Here is a 21,692-nt window from a genome sequence, read left to right as displayed (position 1 = left end):
TCCAAAAATGACGCAGAAAAATTAATCCATGCTTTTGTTACTTCTAGGCTCGACTACTGCAATGCTCTACTTTCCGGCTACCCGGATAAAGCACTAAACAAACTTCAGTTAGTGCTAAATACGGCTGCTAGAATCCTGACTAGAACCAAAAAATTTGATCATATTACTCCAGTGCTAGCCTCCCTACACTGGCTTCCTGTTAAGGCAAGGGCTGATTTCAAGGTTTTACTGCTAACCTACAAAGCATTACATGGGCTTGCTCCTACCTATCTTTCCGATTTGGTCCTGCCGTACATACCTACACGTACGCTACGGTCACAAGACGCAGGCCTCCTAATTGTCCCTAGAATTTCTAAGCAAACGGCTGGAGGTAGGGCTTTCTCCTATAGAGCTCCATTTTTATGGAATGGTCTGCCTACCCATGTGAGAGACGCAGACTCAGTCTCAACCTTTAAGTCTTTACTGAAGACTTATCTCTTCAGTAGGTCCTATGATTAAGTATAGTCTGGCCCAGGAGTGTGAAGGTGAACGGAAAGGCTGGAGCAACGAACCGCCCTTGCTGTCTCTGCCTTGTCGGTTCCCCTCTTCCCACTGGGATTCTCTGCCTCTAACCCTTTTACAGGGGCTGAGTCACTGACTTACTGGTGTTCTTCCATGCCGTCCATGGGAGGGGTGCGTCACTTGAGTAGGTTGAGCCACTGACGTGGTCTTCCTGTCTGGGTTGGCGCCCCCCCCTTGGGTTGTGCCGTGGCGGACATCTTTGTGGGCTATACTCGGCCTTGTCTTCGGACGGTAAGTTGGTGGTTGTAGATATCCCTCTAGTGGTGTGGGGGCTGTGCTTTGGCAAAGTGGGTGGGGTTATATCCTGCCTGTTTGGCCCTGTCCGGGGGTATCATCGGATGGGGCCACAGTGTCTTCTGATCCCTCCTGTCTCAGCCTCCAGTATTTATGCTGCAGTAGTTTATGTGTCGGGGGGCTAGGGTCAGTCTGTTACATCTGGAGTATTCTCTTGTCTTATCCGGTGTCCTGTGTGAATGTAAATATGCTCTCTCTAATTCTCTCTTTCTCTCTTTCTTTCTTTCTCTCGGAGGACCTGAGCCCTAGGACCATGCCTCAGGACTACCTGGCATGATGACTCCTTGCTGTCCCCAGTCCACCTGGCCATGCTGCTGCTCCAGTTTCAACTGTTCTGCCTGCGGCTACGGAACCCTGACCAGTTCACCGGACGTGCTTGTTGCACCCTCGACAATTACTACGATTATTATTATTTGACCATGCTGGTCATTTACGAACATTTTAACATCTTGACCATGTTCTGTTATAATATCCACCCGGCACAGCCAGAAGAGGACTGGCCACCCCTCATAGCCTGGTTCCTCTCTAGGTTTCTTCCTAGGTTTTTGGCCTTTCTCAGGAGTTTTTCCTAGGGAGTTTTTCCCAGCCACCGTGCTTCTTTCACATGCATTGCTTGCTGTTTGGGGTTTTAGGCTGGGTTTCTGTACAGCACTTTGAGATTTCAGCTGATGTACAAAGGGCTATATAAATAAATTTGATTTGATTTGATTTGGGTACCGGTACCGAGTCAATGTGCGGGGGTACAGGTTAGTTGAGGTAATTTTACATGTAGGTAGGGGTAAAGTGACTATGCATAGATAATAAACAGCGAGTAGCAGCAGTGTAAAAACAAAGGGGGAACGGGGGTGTCAATGTAAATAGTCCGGGTGGCCATTGGATTAATTGTTCAGCAGTCTTATGGCTTGGGGGTAGAAGTTGTTAAGGAGCCTTTTGGACCTAGACTTGGCGCTCCGGTACTGCTTGCCTTGCGGTAGCAGAGAGAACAGTCTATGACTTGGGTGACTGGAGTCTTCGACAATTTTTTGGGCCTTCCTTCCTCCTTCCATTCCCATCTCTTGTTTGTATTCATAAATCTCCTCTGACAAGATGGCCGATTGTCACTGAGGCATACACACATACTACTGTACCTTATCATTTTCTGTGTGACTTTCCACCTATGGTACGGCCTGTCCAGTACGGCATGAAGGCTACCACAGTATGAAAGCGTTGCAAAATGCAAAGGCATCCCAACAACAGTAGTTACAAAAGAGTAATCCCTCCATGTGTCGTCTACCGGCAAAAATCCAAAGCTTTTAATGTGAAAATAAATATTTGGTTTCAGTGACCTCAGAAGAAAATATTTACAGTGGAGCCAGCCAACATCTTTGTGCAAAGTTATTGCACAGGGCATTTCCATCGAAAATTACCCATGAGCACCAACATGTGAAGTTCATAGGAGCATATCACATATCGTGTCAAATGAAAGATAAGAGTCTATATTTTTGGGAAATGAAGGAATAGATACATTATTCAACCTTTTTCAATCTTAAAAATTAGGCATCAGTAAAGGCTCTGATTTCTAGATAAGCAGATGGAAAAGGGGACTTAAAAGACATCAGAATACATCAAAACACAATAATGTTGACATAAAGACCCTGCCAAGTGGCAACTAATATCGACTCATTTTGTTTTGGAGAAATTGTTTACCTTCTGTAAGTCTAAGAAATATTGCCTTGTATCTTGTAATTCCGTCACCAAAAACAAGTGGTGGAAAAAGTACCCAATTGTCATACTTGAGTAAAAGTAAAGATACCTTAATAGAAAATGACTCAAGTAAAAGTTAAAATACTACTTGAGTGAAAAATACTACTTGAGTGAAAGTCTAAAAGTATTTGGTTTAACATCTACTTAAGTATCAAAAGTAAATTGAGTTACCTAAATATACTTAAGTATCAAAAGTAAAAGTAAAAATCATTTCAAATTCCTTATATTAAGCAAATCAGACGGCATCATTTTATTTTAAATTGTTTTTACGGATAGGCAGGGGCACATTCCAACACTCAGACATCATTTACAAATGAAGCATTTGTGTTTAGTGACTCTGCCAGATCAGAGGCAGTAGGGATGACTAGGGATGTTCTCTGTTTAGTGAGTCCACCAGATCAGAGGCAGTAGGGATGACTAGGGATGTTCTCTGTTTAGTGAGTCCACCAGATCAGAGGCAGTAGGGATGACTAGGGATGTTTGGTTGATAAGTGTGTGAATTGGACCATTTTCCTGTCCTGCTAAACATTCAAAATGTAACTAGTACTTTTGGCTGTCAGGGAAATGTATGGAGTAAAAATAACATTATTTTTTAATTAGGAACATGATGTTGGATTAGGAAGTTGTCCAAAATATAAATAGTAAAGTGAAGTACATTTTCCGCCAAAAAACTACTTAAGTAGTACTTTAAAGAATTTTTACTTAAGTACTTTATACCACTGCCCAAAACTCACATATCTTTAAGATATTATTTAATTTCTCTCCCTCATGAGGGAGGATGATAAAAGTTACAAGTAATGATAGAGTAATGATAGACCTACCAATTAGTTATAGTGATTTTACTGATTATATACATTTTGTTTATGAATTATTAAGTGATTAAAACTTGTAATTCCATTACCAAATTGGTAACGGAATTACTGAAACTGAATTGGGTCACCTGCTACTGTCCTCCCTTCTGGCATACGGTTATGTTCAGCTCATAACTATTCCTTGTCTTTGTTGTCTGCTGGTCAAACCAAGAGGGTCTGGACATGCTTCCCCCTCTCTCGCTCTCCCTCTCCAGCTAATGTCACCTCTTCCAGCTCTTTCTACCCATAAGCACCGACCGACACCGGACATCCATGGACGTTGAAAAGTAGTTGACATTTTGTCAGTTCCCCCTGGTCCACAGACCGACTGGACTGGACCCAATTTGAACCAATCATAGACGTACAGTATGTTTCATAAGTATGAATAGCACAGTACAGTGAGTAGAATACAGAATATTGTACTGTACTCTACCAAACTCTACTCTGCTATGCTGTATTATACTGCACTGTACTCTACTGTGCTGCGCTGTCCAAACTTGTGAAACATAAGAATGACATTCCTATCCATAATTATGCATCTCTGTGTAGTACAGATCAGGGACCCATGATGTAATTTCGTTACCAGGTGTGAATCCACTTTACTTACTGTACTTTCATAAACAAAATAGATTTTTTCAAACTCAAGGTGCCATGCCACAGCTGATACCCCATTCTTTCTGCAGACTTTTAAATCAATGGTTTTAGTTTGGCACACATTTTAAAGTGAAAAAAAAAATTAGTCAAAGCGCAATGCCGTTACCATGGCATTGCCCCACACAGCTTGCACAGACAGTGGGGCCCATTGTTGGAATGTGTGCTGTGTTTGCACAGCTGAGTGCAAAGCCTAGTTTACTCCCCCACTAACTGTGCTGTGAGCGCCTCCCCTCGCTCCCCAGAGCTGCTCTCCACTCTTTACCTCTCACTGGGCAGCAGTACCTCTATGAATAGGCTAGATCCAGCTGCCGGGGTAGGTGAGGATGAGGGGGTGGGGGACGGATGGGGGATTTACATAGGAACCTTCAGGCTCCCCCAGAGGATGTAGGCTGAATACCCTACGGGTCAGGATGTCCCGTCCCTCCCTATTAGGGTTATACATTTTGGGGAATATTCAGAGGTGGAAACTTTCGTGGGAATTAACGGGAATATATGGGAATTAACGGGAATATATGGGAATTAACGGGAATATGCAAATTATTATTAATACTTAAATGTAGATGTGTTTTGCATTGGATATATTTACCATATCATATGGCGACAGAAAGATAAACCTTTTACCTTATCATAAGTAGACATAATTGCAAATGATTAAATCCTTCCAATAGAAATTTAAAAAACAATTTAGTTATGAATTTAACTTTAATTAAATTAGTTGAGTCTTCACATGGGATGATTCCACTGAACAACAAAAGAAAGGGAATATTAAATTATCCCCAATGATCCATCACCTCCCAAAAACGTTTTCAACATACATCTGTAAAATGATAGTCTAGAAACTAAAGCTTTGGTTGTCTTCCTCTCAGGCTTCCATGTCTTCTCCCTGGACCTCCACAATGTCCACCTCTTGAACATCATGACACTGAGGCATCATCTTCACAGTCACTTTTCAACCTTGTTGAGGATGGCTCGTTGTCACCAATTTTCCAACCCCTGTATTGGTCAGCCTGTTGCGTGCTTTAGTGTGTGTTCCCAAATATGGACCAATTGCGCTCTGAGGCAGCTGATGTTGGTGGGATTTGGAGGATGATGGAGGCAACAGGGGAAAGAGCCTGAGATACACAATGTCCCTTCCACCAGGTGGCTGATGAGATATGTTGGCATGACTGCCATATTGCATCTCCATCCCAAAGCCCTTGCTTGGAAGTGTACTTCGCCAGACTGCCAAGAACCTTGCCTTCATCCAGACCAAGGTGGCGAGACACGGTAGTGATGACACCATAGGCCTTGTTGATCACTGCACTAAACAGAATGCTCTTGCCAGCATACTTGGGGTCCAACATGTACGCTGCGGGGTGTATGGGCTTCAGGCAGAAGTCTTCACGCTTTTTGATGTATTTCAGAACTGCAGTTTCCTCTGCTTGGAGCAACAGTGAAGTGGGCAGGGCAGTACGGATTTCTTCTCTTACATCTGCAAGCAGAGTCTGAACATCAGACAGGATGGCATTGTCTCCCTCAATCCGTGCAATGGCTACTGCTATAGGTTTCAGGAGTTTCAGGCTGCTTACCACTCTCTCCCAAAATGCATCATCCAGGAGGATCCTCTTGATGGGGCTTTCCATATCGGCAGACTGTGATACGGCCATTTCTTGGAGAGACTCCTTCCCCTCCAGGAGACTGTAAAACATGACAACATCACCCCAATGGGTGTTGCTGGGCAGATTCAATGTGGTGCTCTTATTCTTCTCACTTTGCTTGGTGAGGTAGATTGCTGCTATTACTTGATGACCCTTCACATACCTAACCATTTCCTTGGCTCTCTTGTAGAGTGTGTTCATTGTTTTCATTGCCATGATGTCTTTGAGGAGCAGATTCAATGCATGAGCAGCACAGCCAATGTGTGTGATGTGAGGGTAGGACTCCTCCACTTTAGACCAAGCAGCCTTCACGTTCGCAGCATTATCTGTCACCAGTGCAAATACCTTCTGTGGTTTAACTTGTTATGGATAGGGGGCAGTATTTTCACGGCCGGATAAAAAACGTACCCGATTTAATCTGGTTATTACTCCTGCCCAGAAACTAGAATATGCATATAATTATTAGCTTTGGATAGAAAACACTCCAAAGTTTCTAAAACTGTTTGAATGGTGTCTGTGAGTATAACAGAACTCAAATGGCAGGCCAAAACCTGAGAAGATTCTGTACCCTGTCTGACCATTTCTTGGCCTTCTTTGCCATCTCTATCCAAAACAGGGGATCTCTGCTGTAACGTGACATTTTCTAATGCTCCCATAGGCTCTCAGAAGGCGGCAGAACGTTGAATGATGACTCTGCTGTCTCTGGCTGAAAAACAGTAGCGCATTTGGTAAGTGGTCGATCTGAGAACAATGAGACGGGGGCGCGCGTGCACGAGACGACTCCATGTTTACATTTTCAGTCTTTGAACGAAAAGAACGACTCCCGGTCGGAATATTATTGCTTTTTTACGAGAAAAATCGCATAAAAATTTATTTTAAACAGAGTTTGACATGCTTTGAAGTACGGTAATGGAATATTTTGAATTTTTTTGTCACGATACACGCCGGGCGCGTCACCCTTTGTTACCCTTCGGATAGTGTCTTGAACGCACAACAAAACGCCGCTATTTGGATATAACTATGGATTATTTGTAACCAAAACAACATCGGGTGATGAAGTAGAAGTCCTGGGAGTGCATTCTGACTTAGAACAGGAAAGGTAATCCAATTTTCTTATAGTAAATCTGAGTTTGGTGAGTACCAAACTTGGTGGGTGTCAAAATAGCTAGCCATGATGGCCGGGCTATCTACTCAGAATATTGCAAAATGTGCTTTCACCGAAAAGCTATTTTAAAATCGGACACCGCGTTTGCATAAAGGAGTTCTGTATCTATAATTCTTTAAATTATGTTTTTTGTGAACGTTTATCGTGAGTAATTTAGTAAATTCACCGGAAGTGTTCGGTGGGAATGCTAGTTCTGAACGTCACATGCTAATGTAAAAAGCTGGTTTTTGATATAAATATGAACTTGATTGAACAAAACATGCATGTATTGTATAACATAATGTCCTAGGAGTGTCATCTGATGAAGATCATCAAAGGTTAGTGCTGCATTTAGCTGTGGTTTTCTTTTTTGTGACATTATATGCTAGCTTGAAAAATGGGTGTCTGATTATTTCTGGCTGGGTACTCTGCTGACAATCTAATGTTTTGCTTTCGCTGTAAAGCCTTTTTGAAATCGGACAGTGTGGTTAGATAAAGGAGAGTCTTGTCTTTAAAATGGTGTAAAATAGTCATGTGTTTGAAAAATGGAAGTTTTCGGATTTTCGAGGAGTTTGTATTTCGCGCCACGCCCGTCATTGGATATTGGAGCAGGTGTTCCGCTAGCCGCTAGCGGAACGTCTAGATGTAAGAGGTTTTAAGGTCATTGATGACTGCCTTCAGCTCATCTGCAATGTAGAGACCAGTGTGTCTGTTGTCCCTTGTGTCTGTGCTCTTGTAGAATACTGGTTGAGGGGTTAAGATGTAGTTAATTATTCCTTGCCCACGAACATTCGACCACCCATCAGAGATGATTGCAATACAGTCTGCTTTCTCTATGATTTGCTTGACCTTTACTTGAACTCTGTTAAACTCCGCATCCAGAAAATGAGTAGATCAAGCATGCCTGGTTGGAGGGGTGTACGCTGGGCGAAGAACATTCAGAAATCTCTTCCAATACACATTTTTTATTTATTAAATTTCACCTTTATTTAACCAGGTTGGCCAGTTGAGAACAAGTTCACATTTGCAAATGTGACCTGGCCAAGATAAAGCAAAGGAGTGCAACACAAACAACAGTGTTACACATGGGATAAACAAACGTACAGTCAATAACACAATAGAAAAGTACACTGCTCAAAAAAATAAAGGGAACACTTAAACACCACATCCTAGATCTGAATGAAAGAAATAATCTTATTAAATACTTTTTTCTTTACATAGTTGAATGTGCTGACAACAAAATCACACAAAAATAATCAATGGAAATCCAATTTATCAACCCATGGAGGTCTGGATTTGGAGTCACACTCAAAATTAATGTGGAAAACCACACTACAGGCTGATCCAAATTTGATGTAATGTCCTTAAAACAAGTCAAAATGAGGCTCAGTAGTGTGTGTGGCCTCCACGTGCCTGTATGACCTCCCTACAACGCCTGGGCATGCTCCTGATGAGGTGGCGGATGATCTCCTGAGGGATCTCCTCCCAGACCTGGACTAAAGCATCCGCCAACTCCTGGACAGTCTGTGGTGCAACGTGGTGTTGGTGGATGGAGCGAGACATGATGTCCCAGATGTGCTCAATTGGATTCAGGTCTGGGGAACGGGCGGGCCAGTCCATAGCATCAATGCCTTCCTCTTGTAGGAACTGCTGACACACTCCAGCCACATGAGGTCTAGCATTGTCTTGCATTAGGAGGAACCCAGGGCCAACCGCACCAGCATATGGTCTCACAAGGGGTCTGAGGATCTCATCTCGGTACCTAATGGCAGTCAGGCTACCTCTGGCGAGCACATGGTCTGTTTCTGACAGTTTGAGCAGACACATGCACATTTGTGGCCTGCTGGAGGTCATTTTGCAGGGCTCTGGCAGTGCTCCTCCTGCTCCTCCTTGCACAAAGGCGGAGGTAGCGGTCCTGCTGCTGGGTTGATGCCCTCCTACGGCCTCCTCCACGTCTCCTGATGTACTGGCCTGTCTCCTGGTAGCGCCTCCATGCTCTGGACACTACGCTGACAGACACAGCAAACCTTCTTGCCACAGCTCGCATTGATGTGCCATCCTGGATGAGCTGCACTACCTGAGCCACTTGTGTGGGTTGTAGACTCCGTCTCATGCTACCACTAGAGTGAAAGCACCGCCAGCATTCAAAAGTGACCAAAACATCAGCCAGGAAGCATAGGAACTGAGAAGTGGTCTGTGGTCTCCACCTGCACAGCCACTCCTTTATTGGGGGTGTCTTGCTTATTGCCTATAATGTCCACCTGTTGTCTATTCCATTTGCACAACAGCATGTGAAATTTATTGTCAATCAGTGTTGCTTCCTAAGTGGACAGTTTGATTTCACAGAAGTGTGATTGACTTGGAGTTACATTGTGTTGTTTAAGTGTTCTCTTTATTTTTTTGAGCAGTATATATATATATATATATATAGTGTGTGCAAATGTAGTAAGATTAGGGAGGTAATGTCACAGGCGTCGAAAGGATTAGACCAAGGCGCAGCGTGTATAGTGCTCATCTTCATTTATTTTAAGAGAACACTTTAACAAAATAACCAAACGACAAACAGTCCCGTAAGGTACACAGACTATATGGAAAACGAACACCCACAAAACCCAAAGAAAAAACAGGCTGCCTAAGTATGGCTTCCAATCAGAGACAACGAAAGACACCTGCCTCTGATTGGAAACCATACTCGGCCACACATGGAAAATGAAACATAGAAACAGAAATCTAGAACAAATGCCCCTAGAAACAAATCAACCCCAAAACACACAAAACAACCCCTCTGCCACGCCCTGACCATTCTACTATGGCAAAATGACCCTTCTCACTGGTCAGGACGTGACAGGTAAGGCAATAAATAGGCGAAATATCTCCAATTTAGCAATTAAACACTGGAGTGATACATGTGCAGAAGATGAATGTGCAAGTAGAGATACTGGGGTGCAAAGAAGCAAAAAATAAATAACAATATGGGAATGAGGTAGTTGGGTGGTGTAACTCCCTGGCCATAGACAGGGTTTTTGTTCTCTATTTTTGGTTAGGCCAGGGTGTGGTTAGGCCAAGGTTAGGCCAAATTTAGCTACCAAACTAACTGAACCAAAAGAACACATGGCTCTCAATGCTCTCTCCAACAATATTGGCCAAACCAAAACATCCCTCTCAAACAAAAACTTGGCAATCTGAACTAAACTAACCCAACTTAACTATAAAACAATAGTCAAATTGATGCGAGAGGTGTATGTAAGGAGGTTCCTTGTCACAACTTATGGACGAGCCCCCACTTGTCACAACATCCCGGATGAGCCCCCACTTGTCACAGGCCGGCTCATAGCCTGTGGCAAAAATGAGAGGACATCGACAACTGGTATAGGCCAATTCAAAACGTTCTTTATAAAACGAAACTATTAACTATAAACAAAGAAAAAGGAATGAGGTGTGGAAATGTCATAATGTAAGGTGTATGTAAGGTGCATGGATGCGTGAATATGTATGTGTAAACATGACTGAGTGGAAACTAAATACAGCTACAAAGGAACAAACAAAACCGGATCATACCTGGAGGAGCAGGGAGAAAGCGAGAACAAGCCCAGCGAGCCAGAAGCTCAGCGAGGAGCCAGACCAGCCAGACCAGCACAGCGAGAGGTTAGTGGAGCAGTTGGTTAAATACCCTGAGCCCAGGTGGCTCCAATCACCCCAGCTGCAATCACTAACGACCCTCCTCTGCCTGCAGGGGGAACCACCCCTGCACTGCAGAGGAGGAGCCGTGACAGTATTGTAATCAAAACTTACCAGAAAGCATGTAGTCCTTGGCTGACAGTGTAGTAGTGTGGTCCCAATAGCATCTCATTAGTGTGCAAGATCTTGAGAATCAGCTGTACATGTGATGGAAGAGTGCACTGCACATGTGATGGAAGAATGCACTGTGCATGCAGCGGGTTGCAATTCCATTGAATTGGGGATAGTTAACCAAAATATGCTACAAGACCTAGAATTGCCTTATATGTATCCCACAAAAAAAAGGTTCACTGTTATAAGCTAACTTTTTTGATGAATTTAAGCAAAATTCCCAAAATTCCCAGGCTTAACTTCCGGAAAAATTCAGGAAATTTACTGGAAAGTTTCCGACCCTTTGCAACCCTCCTCCCCATCTTTCCTTGAATGGCCGCCTCCCTTCCCCCTGTTCTGTTGTCCCTGTGGATCCTGCTCCCTCTCCTCATGGCATTAGAAAATGTCTACAATGTCCTTAACAATACATCATACAAAACACAATGTCACGAACACCAGGCTAAACCAATGATGCAGAGACACAAGACAAAACACTCTAGATGAAAAAACATGGGGAGTTCCTAAGCAGAGAAACATGGCAGCCCTTTGACACACTGCAGTAGGTAATATTCTGTTAAATAGAGTAGACAAGGCAGCACATGAAGTGTCTGAGCATCATCAGGCTGTTCCTAAAGCAGATGGCAACAGCTGTTGCTGTGGTTTCTAGAGTTCAATAGGGTTCATGAAGCCATACTGACAGCCAGTCAGGCTCCTAATATATAATCCTCTTATGGCTCTCCTTTCCCCCCTGTAGGCCCATTCTGCTATCCCCCTGACAACACCAGCAGCATAATCTACCATCGACGGGGTCAAATTAACTATACAGAATTGGACAGGACTCGGGACTCATAAAGACAACATACTGTGAACAGAGGTGAACTCTGGAACTGGTTGCAGAAGTCCCGTTGATTCATGGCAGTGGGTCACACGCACCCCCCATATTCTCTCTCCACACCGCTGGCTGCTCTAGAGTCTGACAGTGACGTAGGCTGAGCGGTTACTTGCTTACGACCCGCAGAGGGGTCTAAGATGCAGAATGATGGGAATAGATGGGCTGAGTGTTCAGCAGACAGACATCAGGGCAGCAGTGGCAATAAGAGTCTGCTCAGACAGACAGGGAAGCTGTCTACTGAGCCACATCAGCATACAGCAGCAGTGGACATTGTGGTGCAGCAGCAGCAGCACCCAGTCAGACATTGAAAAAGCCCCACAAGACCAAGCAAGCGCTTCAGCTCATTCAGACTGGATCAGATGTGACAGCAAGGGAATTCTCATTTCAGAATTTGCCACATAACATAATCATGCTTCTGAGAGGATAATACATTTAAATAAATCATTTCTGGTGGATCCGTTGTGAAGGGGTAATTCCACGTTAATCGAAATACGCTTTGACTCGATTTTTCACTTGAAAATGTATGTATGCCAAAACATATGCCTCATAAACCATGTAACTCTATGCACAAGTCCCAGATCTGTACTATATAGAAATGCATAATATGATATGAATATCATTCTTTTCCTGGTGATAGGTAAAGAACTGTAGAAATATGCAATATCCTACATATTTGGGTATTATTGTAATGAGCTACGGCCCCAAACAAGACCACATTTGGTTGGTCCGGACCAGACCAAATCTGAAACAATCATAGACGTCTATATTTCATAAGTTTGGACATCACACAGTACAGCCAGTAAAGTCGAGTTCAGTACATTATACTGTACTCTACTTTAGTGTGCTCTACTGTAGTGTTCAAACTTGTGAAACATCTACATCTATGATTGGTTCAGATTTGGTCCGGCCAAAGGATGCTTGTTACAGTAAATGGAAAGAGGGTAGGTGGTAGGTGTCAATAAGAGCCCGGAGAGGTGGCGTTTACTGTAGCGAGAGAGAAGAGTGAGAGACAGCGGCAGAGAGAGAGGGAGTGTGAGAGGATATCACAGTCTTGCTTTTGACCTCCAGATGACAGAAAGTGTAACGATGTGCTCTAAGAGTCGGGAAGCAAGTTAAAGGAGTGAGTGTTTTAATAAACAAAACATAATACAAAACCAGAAACACTAACAGCACACACAGACGTGAAAATGGCTTCCCTGTGGCTCAGTTGGTAGAGCATGGTGTTTGCAATGCCAGCATGGTGTGTGCAACGCCAGGGTTGTGGGTTTGATTCCCACAGGGGGCCAGTACAAAAAAATGCATGAAATGAAATGTATGCATTCACTACTGTAAGTCGCTCTGGATAAGAGCATCTGCTAAAATGACTAAAATGTAAAATGAAACAGAAACAATGACTCCTGGGGACGGAACCTGTCACGAATCCCTCTGGAACTTTCCTTACGCATACCTGTCCCCTATTCCCACTGATTAGTATTTGTATATATGTGCCCTAATGTTCACCATGGTGCGGTCGATTATCCGTTGGTGCGTGTGAGTACGTGTGTTTTGGGCTTTCGTGCCATTGTGGATTGCGCAGATGATTACGGGCCTCGTCCCGTGTGTTAATCATTGTGTGCGTGTGTTATTTATTCGAGGCACTCCTCGCTCTTCTGTTTGGGTTTCAACCCTGTGTTTTGTGTACGTGTTTGTTTGGTCTTCGTTCCCGTGCCTTTACATGGAACGCCGTAATTTGGGGTATTATAAAAAAAACTATTACGCATTCCTGCGTCTGTCTCCTGAATCATTCATACCAGCGTGACAGAACCAAAGGGAGTGACATATATAGGGCACAGGGGCGGTTCTGGGGAGGGGCCAGGGGGGGGCCAGTGCCCCTGTGACAACAATTTTGGACCCCCTTGTGGCCCCCCTAAATGTGGAGTATGAAATAAGCTTTACATAACTCATTTTTTGTATCGTTCTTTTTTTACATCCGTTATTAGACAGTGGCAACAATGATGATTATGAACATGGTCTTTTGCCTGCTAATGCCTGCAATGCAGTGAAGAAAACGATATGACAACAATAACGTCTAATGTAACTGGCCCCTCTAACAGTACAACTGGCCCCAGCTTGGCCCCCCAGTTGAAATGGTCTAGAACCACCACTGATAGGGCAGGTGATGGAGTCCAGGTGAGTATCATAAAGCGCGTATCGATGGTGACAGGTGTGCGCCATAACGAGCAGCCTGGTGACCTAGAGGCCAGAGAGGGAGCACACATGACAGAAAGAGAAAAAAAATTGCAGTAATTCCGTTACGATTTGGTAACAGCATTATGAGTTTTAATCACTTAAGACTTCATAAACAAACTTGGTATTAGTAAAAACACTAACTAATTGGTAGGTCTACCTTTACTTGATACTTCTGTGAACTTTCACTATCCTCTCTATTCAAACTTCGAATCTAATATGGGAGAGAAATTACAAAATATCTTAAAGATATGTGGGTTTTTGGTAACGGAATTACAAGGCACAAGGTAATGTTTCTTAAACTTACAGAAGGCAAATCATTTATCCAAATATAAATATAAGTGTTGATATTAGTTGGTAGGGGTCTTTAATTCAACATTACTGTGTTTTGATGTTTAAGACGTTTGCTGGTAAATGTTGTCTAAGACCCCTTTTCCATCTATTTGACCAGAAATCAAAGTCTGTACTTATTCCACATTTTTAGGATAGAAAATGTTAGAAAAATGTATACATACTTTAAATTCTAAAAAATTTCTTCTTAGCTTTCATTTGATATGCTCCTATGAACTTCACTTGTTGGTGGTCATGGCTCCTTTTAGATGGAAATGGCCCCTACACACAGGCAACGCAGCTATTCGCCTAATGCACCCTGGCAATAGCTTCTACGCTAGGCTTCTCTCATTATGTGGCTGGAGACAAAAACGTGATAACAGATGACATTTAAAGTATTGACTATTACATGTACTGTATAGGCTTGGAAGCAGAGGTTCGATGAACTGCATGTAGGCGGCCGTGGCCCAATGCATTCATTCCATAAGACTCTGCCATTGATCTCAGGATAATGATAATGGTCTTCAATGTTGATGATCTTTCTCTATTGTGTTTGGCTGCGCTCATTTGATATGTCTAAAATAACAACAATCAAAACAACTATCGAGGGGATTTGAAATCAAAGAGTCATGTCGAGTCTTGGTTTGTTTTCCTAATGTCTTGTAGTTGCACACAGAACTGTCAGTTCCCCTCTAGCTCCCAGGAGCCCCACTCCCTAAACCTCTCCACTCCCACCTCCATGCAGCCTTCTGGCCCTGAGGGGGGCATAGGAGATGCTGTGCTGCATCAGCATCGCTCTGGAGCAGGAAGGCCATTAATAAATCGCCATCATGCCTCTTCTTCTACTTGTATTGACTTTCAAATGAACTCATTGTGTTTTACAGACACTGTTGTTCAACTTTACTGTACAATGCTATAATTACTAGAATGACGTCTCATTGAATGAAAGTAACTAAAAAGTGAATGTAGGCTTACACTGTACAGCCAGTGTTTATACTGTATGCGAACCTGGATAAACACTGAACAGTATACGTATTACTGTTGCTGTTTTCCATGTTCCACCAGTGTGGTATCTCTTTTCAACAGTCCTCTCCAGCAAACCAAACAGAGGGCGAGAGGGGGCTTACATTAGGGTTCTTCAGACGGAAACCTCAGGCAGATAAGAGGGTGACAATGAGAAAGGGGAAGAAAGAAACAGAGGCGTTGAATTGAGGGAAGTAAGTAAGCAAGAGGTTTCACAAACACAGCAAATAGAAGTTGCTCAAAAGTGACAACGGGGGTATTAATAGGTAGGCAGCTGAGAGGGAAGTCAGGGTATATAATTGCAAATTAACTATTGATATCAGGGCATTATGATTGATCCATGGCATACAATAACTGTCAAAATATTCTGTTTATCCACCATCTTCTTAAATGCCCATTATGGCTGGACAGGCAGAAAATTGTTATTGTCAATTGGGATGAGAAAAAATCTATAAAAACAGTCAGCCTACACACAAGAAGCCCTATTGTATTCAAGTTGTGAAGTCAATGGAAGCTTTGGATGCCAGTGCCACCTGTCATTTATCGATCCTGGTGAAGTCCTTGCCTGAGTGGAATGGTGAGGATAGATTATTTGAAGATCCAGACTGTGTGTCTACAGCTTTGTAGCCCAGTTGTCAATTAACTATTTTATTGTCTCACCTCACTTTCATTTATAGCCAAGACACACACGGACACACACACAAAGGACACGTAGGACAACATGCACAAATTAGTGTCTTTTTTTGTCCCCAGTCTAGTACGGGGAAGAAAAAAAAATGTATGAAATGTATGCATTCACTACTGTAAGTCGCTCTGGATAAGAGCGTCTGCTAAAATGACTAAAATGTAAAATGTATTAAATTTGGACTAAATGCTGAGGACAGTGGTTGGAGTCCACTGACTGCCAACATCCCTCTGCATCCAACTACCAACCAATGTGGACAGAGAGTTGAGTGTTGAGAGAAGCCTAGTGCTATTGAGCAATTCAAACAAGTCATGTCACATCTATCTCTGTACATCTTTTTATATAAAGCCACCGTGTGGACTGGCTGTGCCACTATGTTTTTTGTTATCATATTATTGCTCTAGATTGCAGGAAATGGCGGTTACAGGTGTAAAAAATAAAATAAAAAATAAACCAACTTGCTGTACTCAGCAGCACCAACTTCTTAAAAAATCCTGGGGAGAACCATGCACACTGACAGTGAGAAGGTTTGAGAAAGTATTAGGCTCGATTCAAAGATAGCACATCGTTGTCTGTGGGGGGATAGAAAAATATTTGGAGAAGAATCTAATTAGGTCCACAGTTCACGACAGCTGACATTCTGTGTTGTCCCTGGAGTGGAAGTTTTATGAACCTCTCTTTCGTTGCTTTATCTGTGTCCTTCCTTCAGCATTAGCTAATTGGCCCTGGAAGCTGAAGAAGACGAATGAGATTGGAAGGCAGTCTGGCAAGAAACAGGACAGGCAGAGGGGCCCAAATCTTTTTATGAGGCAGCACAGACAGAGAACCTAGCAGCACAGTCTCTTGCATCTTCATCATCATTATATTACGATTGGCAACTTTCATAAATTAGGTGCATTACCACCACTGACTTTGTTCGTCTTTCAGTCACCCACGTGGGTATAACCAATGAGGAGATGGCACGTGGGTACCTGCTTCTATAAACCAATGAGGAGATGGGAGAGGCAGGACTTGCAGCGCAATCTGCGTCAGAAATAGAACTGACTTCTATTTTAGCCCGTGGCAACGCAGACGCTCGTTGGCGCACGCGAGCAGTGTGGGTGCAATAATTGAATAACATAGATTTCTACATTTATTTTGCAATGCTCGCACACGCGACGCAAGCGATGTAGTCAGCCTGTAAGTGCTCCCTCTCTCCTAACTATAGAAAAGTCCCAGACAGTAGACACCCTCTCTCATGCTTTATGCTGAGATGCAGAAGAGGAGGGACTAGCAACCCCTGAGTCACTGTGTCAAAATGTGGCTAGTGAACAATGATTGGTGTGCTTGTCTGGATAGGAGACATGTAAAGGGAATGTGTACTATTAACCTAATACCTTTAATCTTCAGAGAGTAAAATGTGTCTTTCACTATTGCCTTAAAAAAAATCGCAGAATATCAAACACAGACTTCAAAACATACAATATTCACAGAGACAGAAGAAATGCCAGAATTCTCTCACTTTCTGCACAGTGTGTTTGTTTGTTTTGTCTACCCCAGAGGGGTATATAAATGAACAATTGGAGCGATATCCTCATGTGCATTTCACAGCGTGGCCAGATCTGGTCAGAATTCTGGATGGAGCGACATCCTGCTCATCATTACTACATTGTTTTTTAAAAATCTGTATTAGATATTTGTGTGCAACATCTCTATGTGCAGAGGGCAGGGATGATTGGGCATCACTTAGCCTAGAGGAGAACAGGCATGCTGTATGGTTCACAGTTATTCTTCTCAAGTTCTGCTGCTGCAACTGAATATGTGTAGCTGAGGTCAGCTACTGGAAATGGGAGGGGCCTAATGTACAGTAGCCTCACTCTGAGGTTCTGTGAGTTATGTGGTCCGAGAAGTATGCAGTTTAATTTTCTTGAGAAAATCGTGTGATTCAACAAAGATTGGAGCATGATATCTACAGGCGAGAGTGAAATCTGTGTGAGTACATTGTTGCATGGAGAGGGTCAGGGCCAGGATCCTAGACAAGTCAGAACAGGCTAGGGCTTTTCTGTCCAAAGGCTATTGTAGCATCCCCTGTATATGAGCCACGTTACAATTCCCAGCAAGCGAGTTAACCCTATTGGTGCAATGCATAGGGTGTTTGCATTTCACACCAGCGACCTGGGGTTCACTTCCCTGCCCCTCTGTTCCCTACACTATTGTAGACCTGGCTGTCCAGTGTCTGCCTACAGTATTTGAAAGCAGCCTAGCTCTGAAAAGATCCACACTGTGCCTACCAAGACCACAAGTGTCACAACAGAGTGTTTCTATGTTATAGGAAAGGCTAAAAGGTAGTTATGTTTCCCTTTTGATGATTTTGAAATGGCTGCTTTGTGTTTGTGTATGTGCACGCGTGAGTGCGTGTGTGACTGCATGCGTGCATTGTGTGTGTGTGTGTGTGTGTGTGTGTGTGTCTGTGTGCGTGCGTGTGTCTGTGTGAGTTTGGGAACAGGTCCATCCTCTGACTTGAGCTGTGAAGGCACAGAGTGAGTAAACCATTCATGTGAACCTGGGGCGGCAGGTAGCCTAGAGGTTAGAACGTTGGGCCAGTAACTGAAAGGTTGCTGGACCAAATCCCTGAGCTGACAAGGTAAAAATCTGTTGTTCTGCCCATGAACAAAACAGTAAACACACTGTTCCCCGGTAGGCTGTCATTGCAAATAAGAATTTGATCTTAACTGATTTTCCTAGTTAAAAAAAAACATTTATCTTGCCATTAGGGCAAAGAATCTGGCAGGCTGTCTGAACTGAAGCCATGTTTAGAAGACAACTTCCTTTTCCACTCAACAACAAAAACAATGTTTTTTTTAAACACTGATATTTAATGCCACGTTTACTAAGACACTGCATTAAATCAGATTACAAATCAGATTACAGGCCTAGATGCCTCTCTGTTTATGTGGAAAAAATGTGCTTGCCATCTCAAAAAACGAAATTACAGTGCTGAAAGATCTAAGGAAAAGGCCTGGGTTAAGAAGAGAGCAGGGATTTGAAACACCATCTTATGAATATTTCAGAGGAACTGTGAATCAAAATGAAAGTGCAGGGCTCCAGTTCCCTACTCTCCAAGTGGATGGTGAGCTGTTTCTCCAGGATTAAAAATAGCAGCATAGGCTGAACTCTGCTGAAGAGGGTAATGGACTTAGAACTGAAGCATGAATGATGCTCCCACAAAAACACTGCTTTGAGGTGCAACAGCACACTGCTTAATCAATGCTACCCAACCTCATTAACATGTGTGATAAGGTGATAAGGTTCAGGGTTGGGGAATAACTGATTACAACAAAAAAATGAATCAGTTACATTACCAGAAAAAAATATTGTAATCTGATTACAGATACGTTTGAAAAACGAGATAATTCCTTCTTGGATTACTTTTACATTTAGAAAGATTACCTTTACATTTAGAAAGAAAAATACATTATGACACCTTTCTGTTTTCTCAATAACATACAAATAAATCAGCACTGAAAAAAGGCACAAATGTAAGTTTGTTGCAACTAAGTGAGTCTGACCACAGCCGGAGACCACTATGATGACACGCCAAGTCTGTTTAATAATAATAATAATTTATTCAACTTTTATAGCGCTATTCATCACATAAAGAAACAACTAAAAGCGCTGTAAAGCGACAACAAAAAACAAGCAATTTAAAAACAACATTTAATCATCATCTGTAGATCAACGGTGAAGAGACTGAAAGGTTGAAAACGTTAATGGCTTGATTGAGGTCAGCGGACGGTGGGGAGAGCCGGGAACAGGCAGACAGCACATTGTCATTGCATTGTCTTGCCATCTACGCCGTCTGTCACTGTGGTTTTGTAGTAAGACTCAGTCCGATGAAGTTAGTTTGGTACTAGCCACTGGACTAGAAGCTAGCCTCTTAAAGGGGAAGGTAATCCAATTAAGTTACCGAGTTTGGGTAATCCAAAAGTTACGTTACTGATTGCAATTTTGGACAGGTAACTAATAACTGTAACGGATTACATTTAGAGTAACCTACCCAACTCTGCTTAGGATGTGAGTGACTGATTGTATTCTAGCCAGACTGCCTTTGTAAACAAACAATTAGGACTATTTTGGAAATGCAGGCCTAGGGAGCTAACATTTTCAGTAAAAGCTTGTTATGCAGACACAACAAAAAGGCATATAGTGCTTATTTAAAGGAATATATTTGTAAACTTTCAGTTTAACATTCTAGTGATATAGCTATGCAGTGTGTTGTCCCTAGCTTGAATAATATTTGTAAAAATGTAGTAAAAGGACTGTACCCTACCAATGTTTGTAGCCTACTAGGCCAATGGCTAGCCCAAGATGTACTCTTAAGGAGCCGAACGTTACCATTACTCCTTAAGGTGCCTTATCATGTTATTTTCAGAGGTTGACTCAAATTCTCAATTGCGATACGGTTCTAGAAACATAAAGCCCTTTACTTTCATATCACATCAACATAATTTCACAAATGCAAAATACAAACTTACTGTACACTGTTTTAACCGGCTTTATCAGAGTTGCAGATAACAGTATTTTTCAGCGACAACTTTTCTGGCGGCCTTCTTCCGTTACACACAGGTGAACGGGAACATGCTATATAGCTAATTATCATAAGTGGTCTCTCTGTCTTCCATAACCCGTGCAGTAACATGGAGATATGGCTGTTTGGGAACACTAACCCTATACAGTATATAATATATACACTACCGTTCAAAAGTTTGGGGTCACTTAGAAATGTAATTGTTTTTGAAAGAAAAACAAATGTTTTGTACATTAAAATAAAGTCATTGATCAGAAATACAGTGTAGACATTGTTAATGTTGTAAGTGACTATTGTAGCTGGAAACGGCAGATTTTTTATGTAATATCAACATATGCGTACAGAGGCCCATTATCAGCAACCATCACTCCTGTGTTCCAATGGATATGGAGGATACGGTCATTATGCTTCCAAAACAATAACGCAAGCGATGCGTGTTAATGTTCAGAGCATAGTGGCTCCAAAACTCGCCTTCGTCCAATGACTCTTATGTGTAATGTACTGGAACTGAGTCATGATCAAGGGCTAGGCCCATGGCTAGGTCACAGCCGGCCTGTTGTTTGCTGTCTTCCCTTGGTCTGTTCTGTTGATCTGTTTCTCTAAGACATGTCAATGTTATGTAGACCTAGATTTCATAGTCCATAAACGGTTTTGAATTGTATTTTATCCAAGTTCAAATTCTGTTCTATTCTGTAGTTACCCACTAATAGGAAATCGATTCCATTATTTGCACTTAAGTACATTTCCCAGCCAAACCCATGACTGGTGTAGATTCGATCTACTAAACTTTTCACTGACTTCGTGAGAAAGTACAGAATGTCTGGTACACTACGATGACGAAGGTTCCGTCTCAGACATGTTACACCCCAAAAAATAGGTCTTTGTGATAGCATTGTCTGCTATGAGAAATGTAAACAGACTAATTTAAATTACGCACGATGTAAATCTATATAAAACAAGTGTTGTCTATAAGTGATAAGACAAATGTTATTGATAAACCGCTTTACCTGTAGATGTAGTTTCCATAGCAACGGGAGGCCTTTTCCCATCGTCCTCAAATTGATGGAATTGATCCAGGTCGCTCGTCTCCTCCCTGGTTTTCGGTTTTAAATCTTCACGTAGTTCATCAAACCGGGGTGGGGTGCTTCCAAACAGGCCATTTCTTTCATAATCGTCCCCAAACCATTTCCCTTCCGAACCTAGTTCGTCGCTGGGCTTCGAAGACATGCTTTTAGGGAGAGGTTGCGCGAGAGATAA

At 42.6% G+C, this 21,692-nt stretch overlaps 1 protein-coding gene across 1 annotated transcript in view; it reads right to left on the bottom strand.

The window, feature by feature from the left end:
* Positions 1-21,692, bottom strand: part of rtn1a (reticulon 1a) — a 51,826-nt gene extending 30,134 nt beyond the window's left edge. The window contains exon 1 of the mRNA XM_029713387.1: positions 21,443-21,692. Coding sequence (XP_029569247.1) covers positions 21,443-21,662 — 220 coding nt within the window. The 5' untranslated portion in view covers positions 21,663-21,692. The remainder of the gene's footprint in view (positions 1-21,442) is intronic.

Source organism: Salmo trutta, chromosome 25 (genome assembly GCF_901001165.1).
Source record: "Salmo trutta chromosome 25, fSalTru1.1, whole genome shotgun sequence".
NCBI classification, from domain to species: Eukaryota; Metazoa; Chordata; class Actinopteri; order Salmoniformes; family Salmonidae; genus Salmo; species Salmo trutta.
Note: the sequence above shows the minus strand (reverse complement) of the source record. Positions and strands in the feature narration are given on the sequence as shown.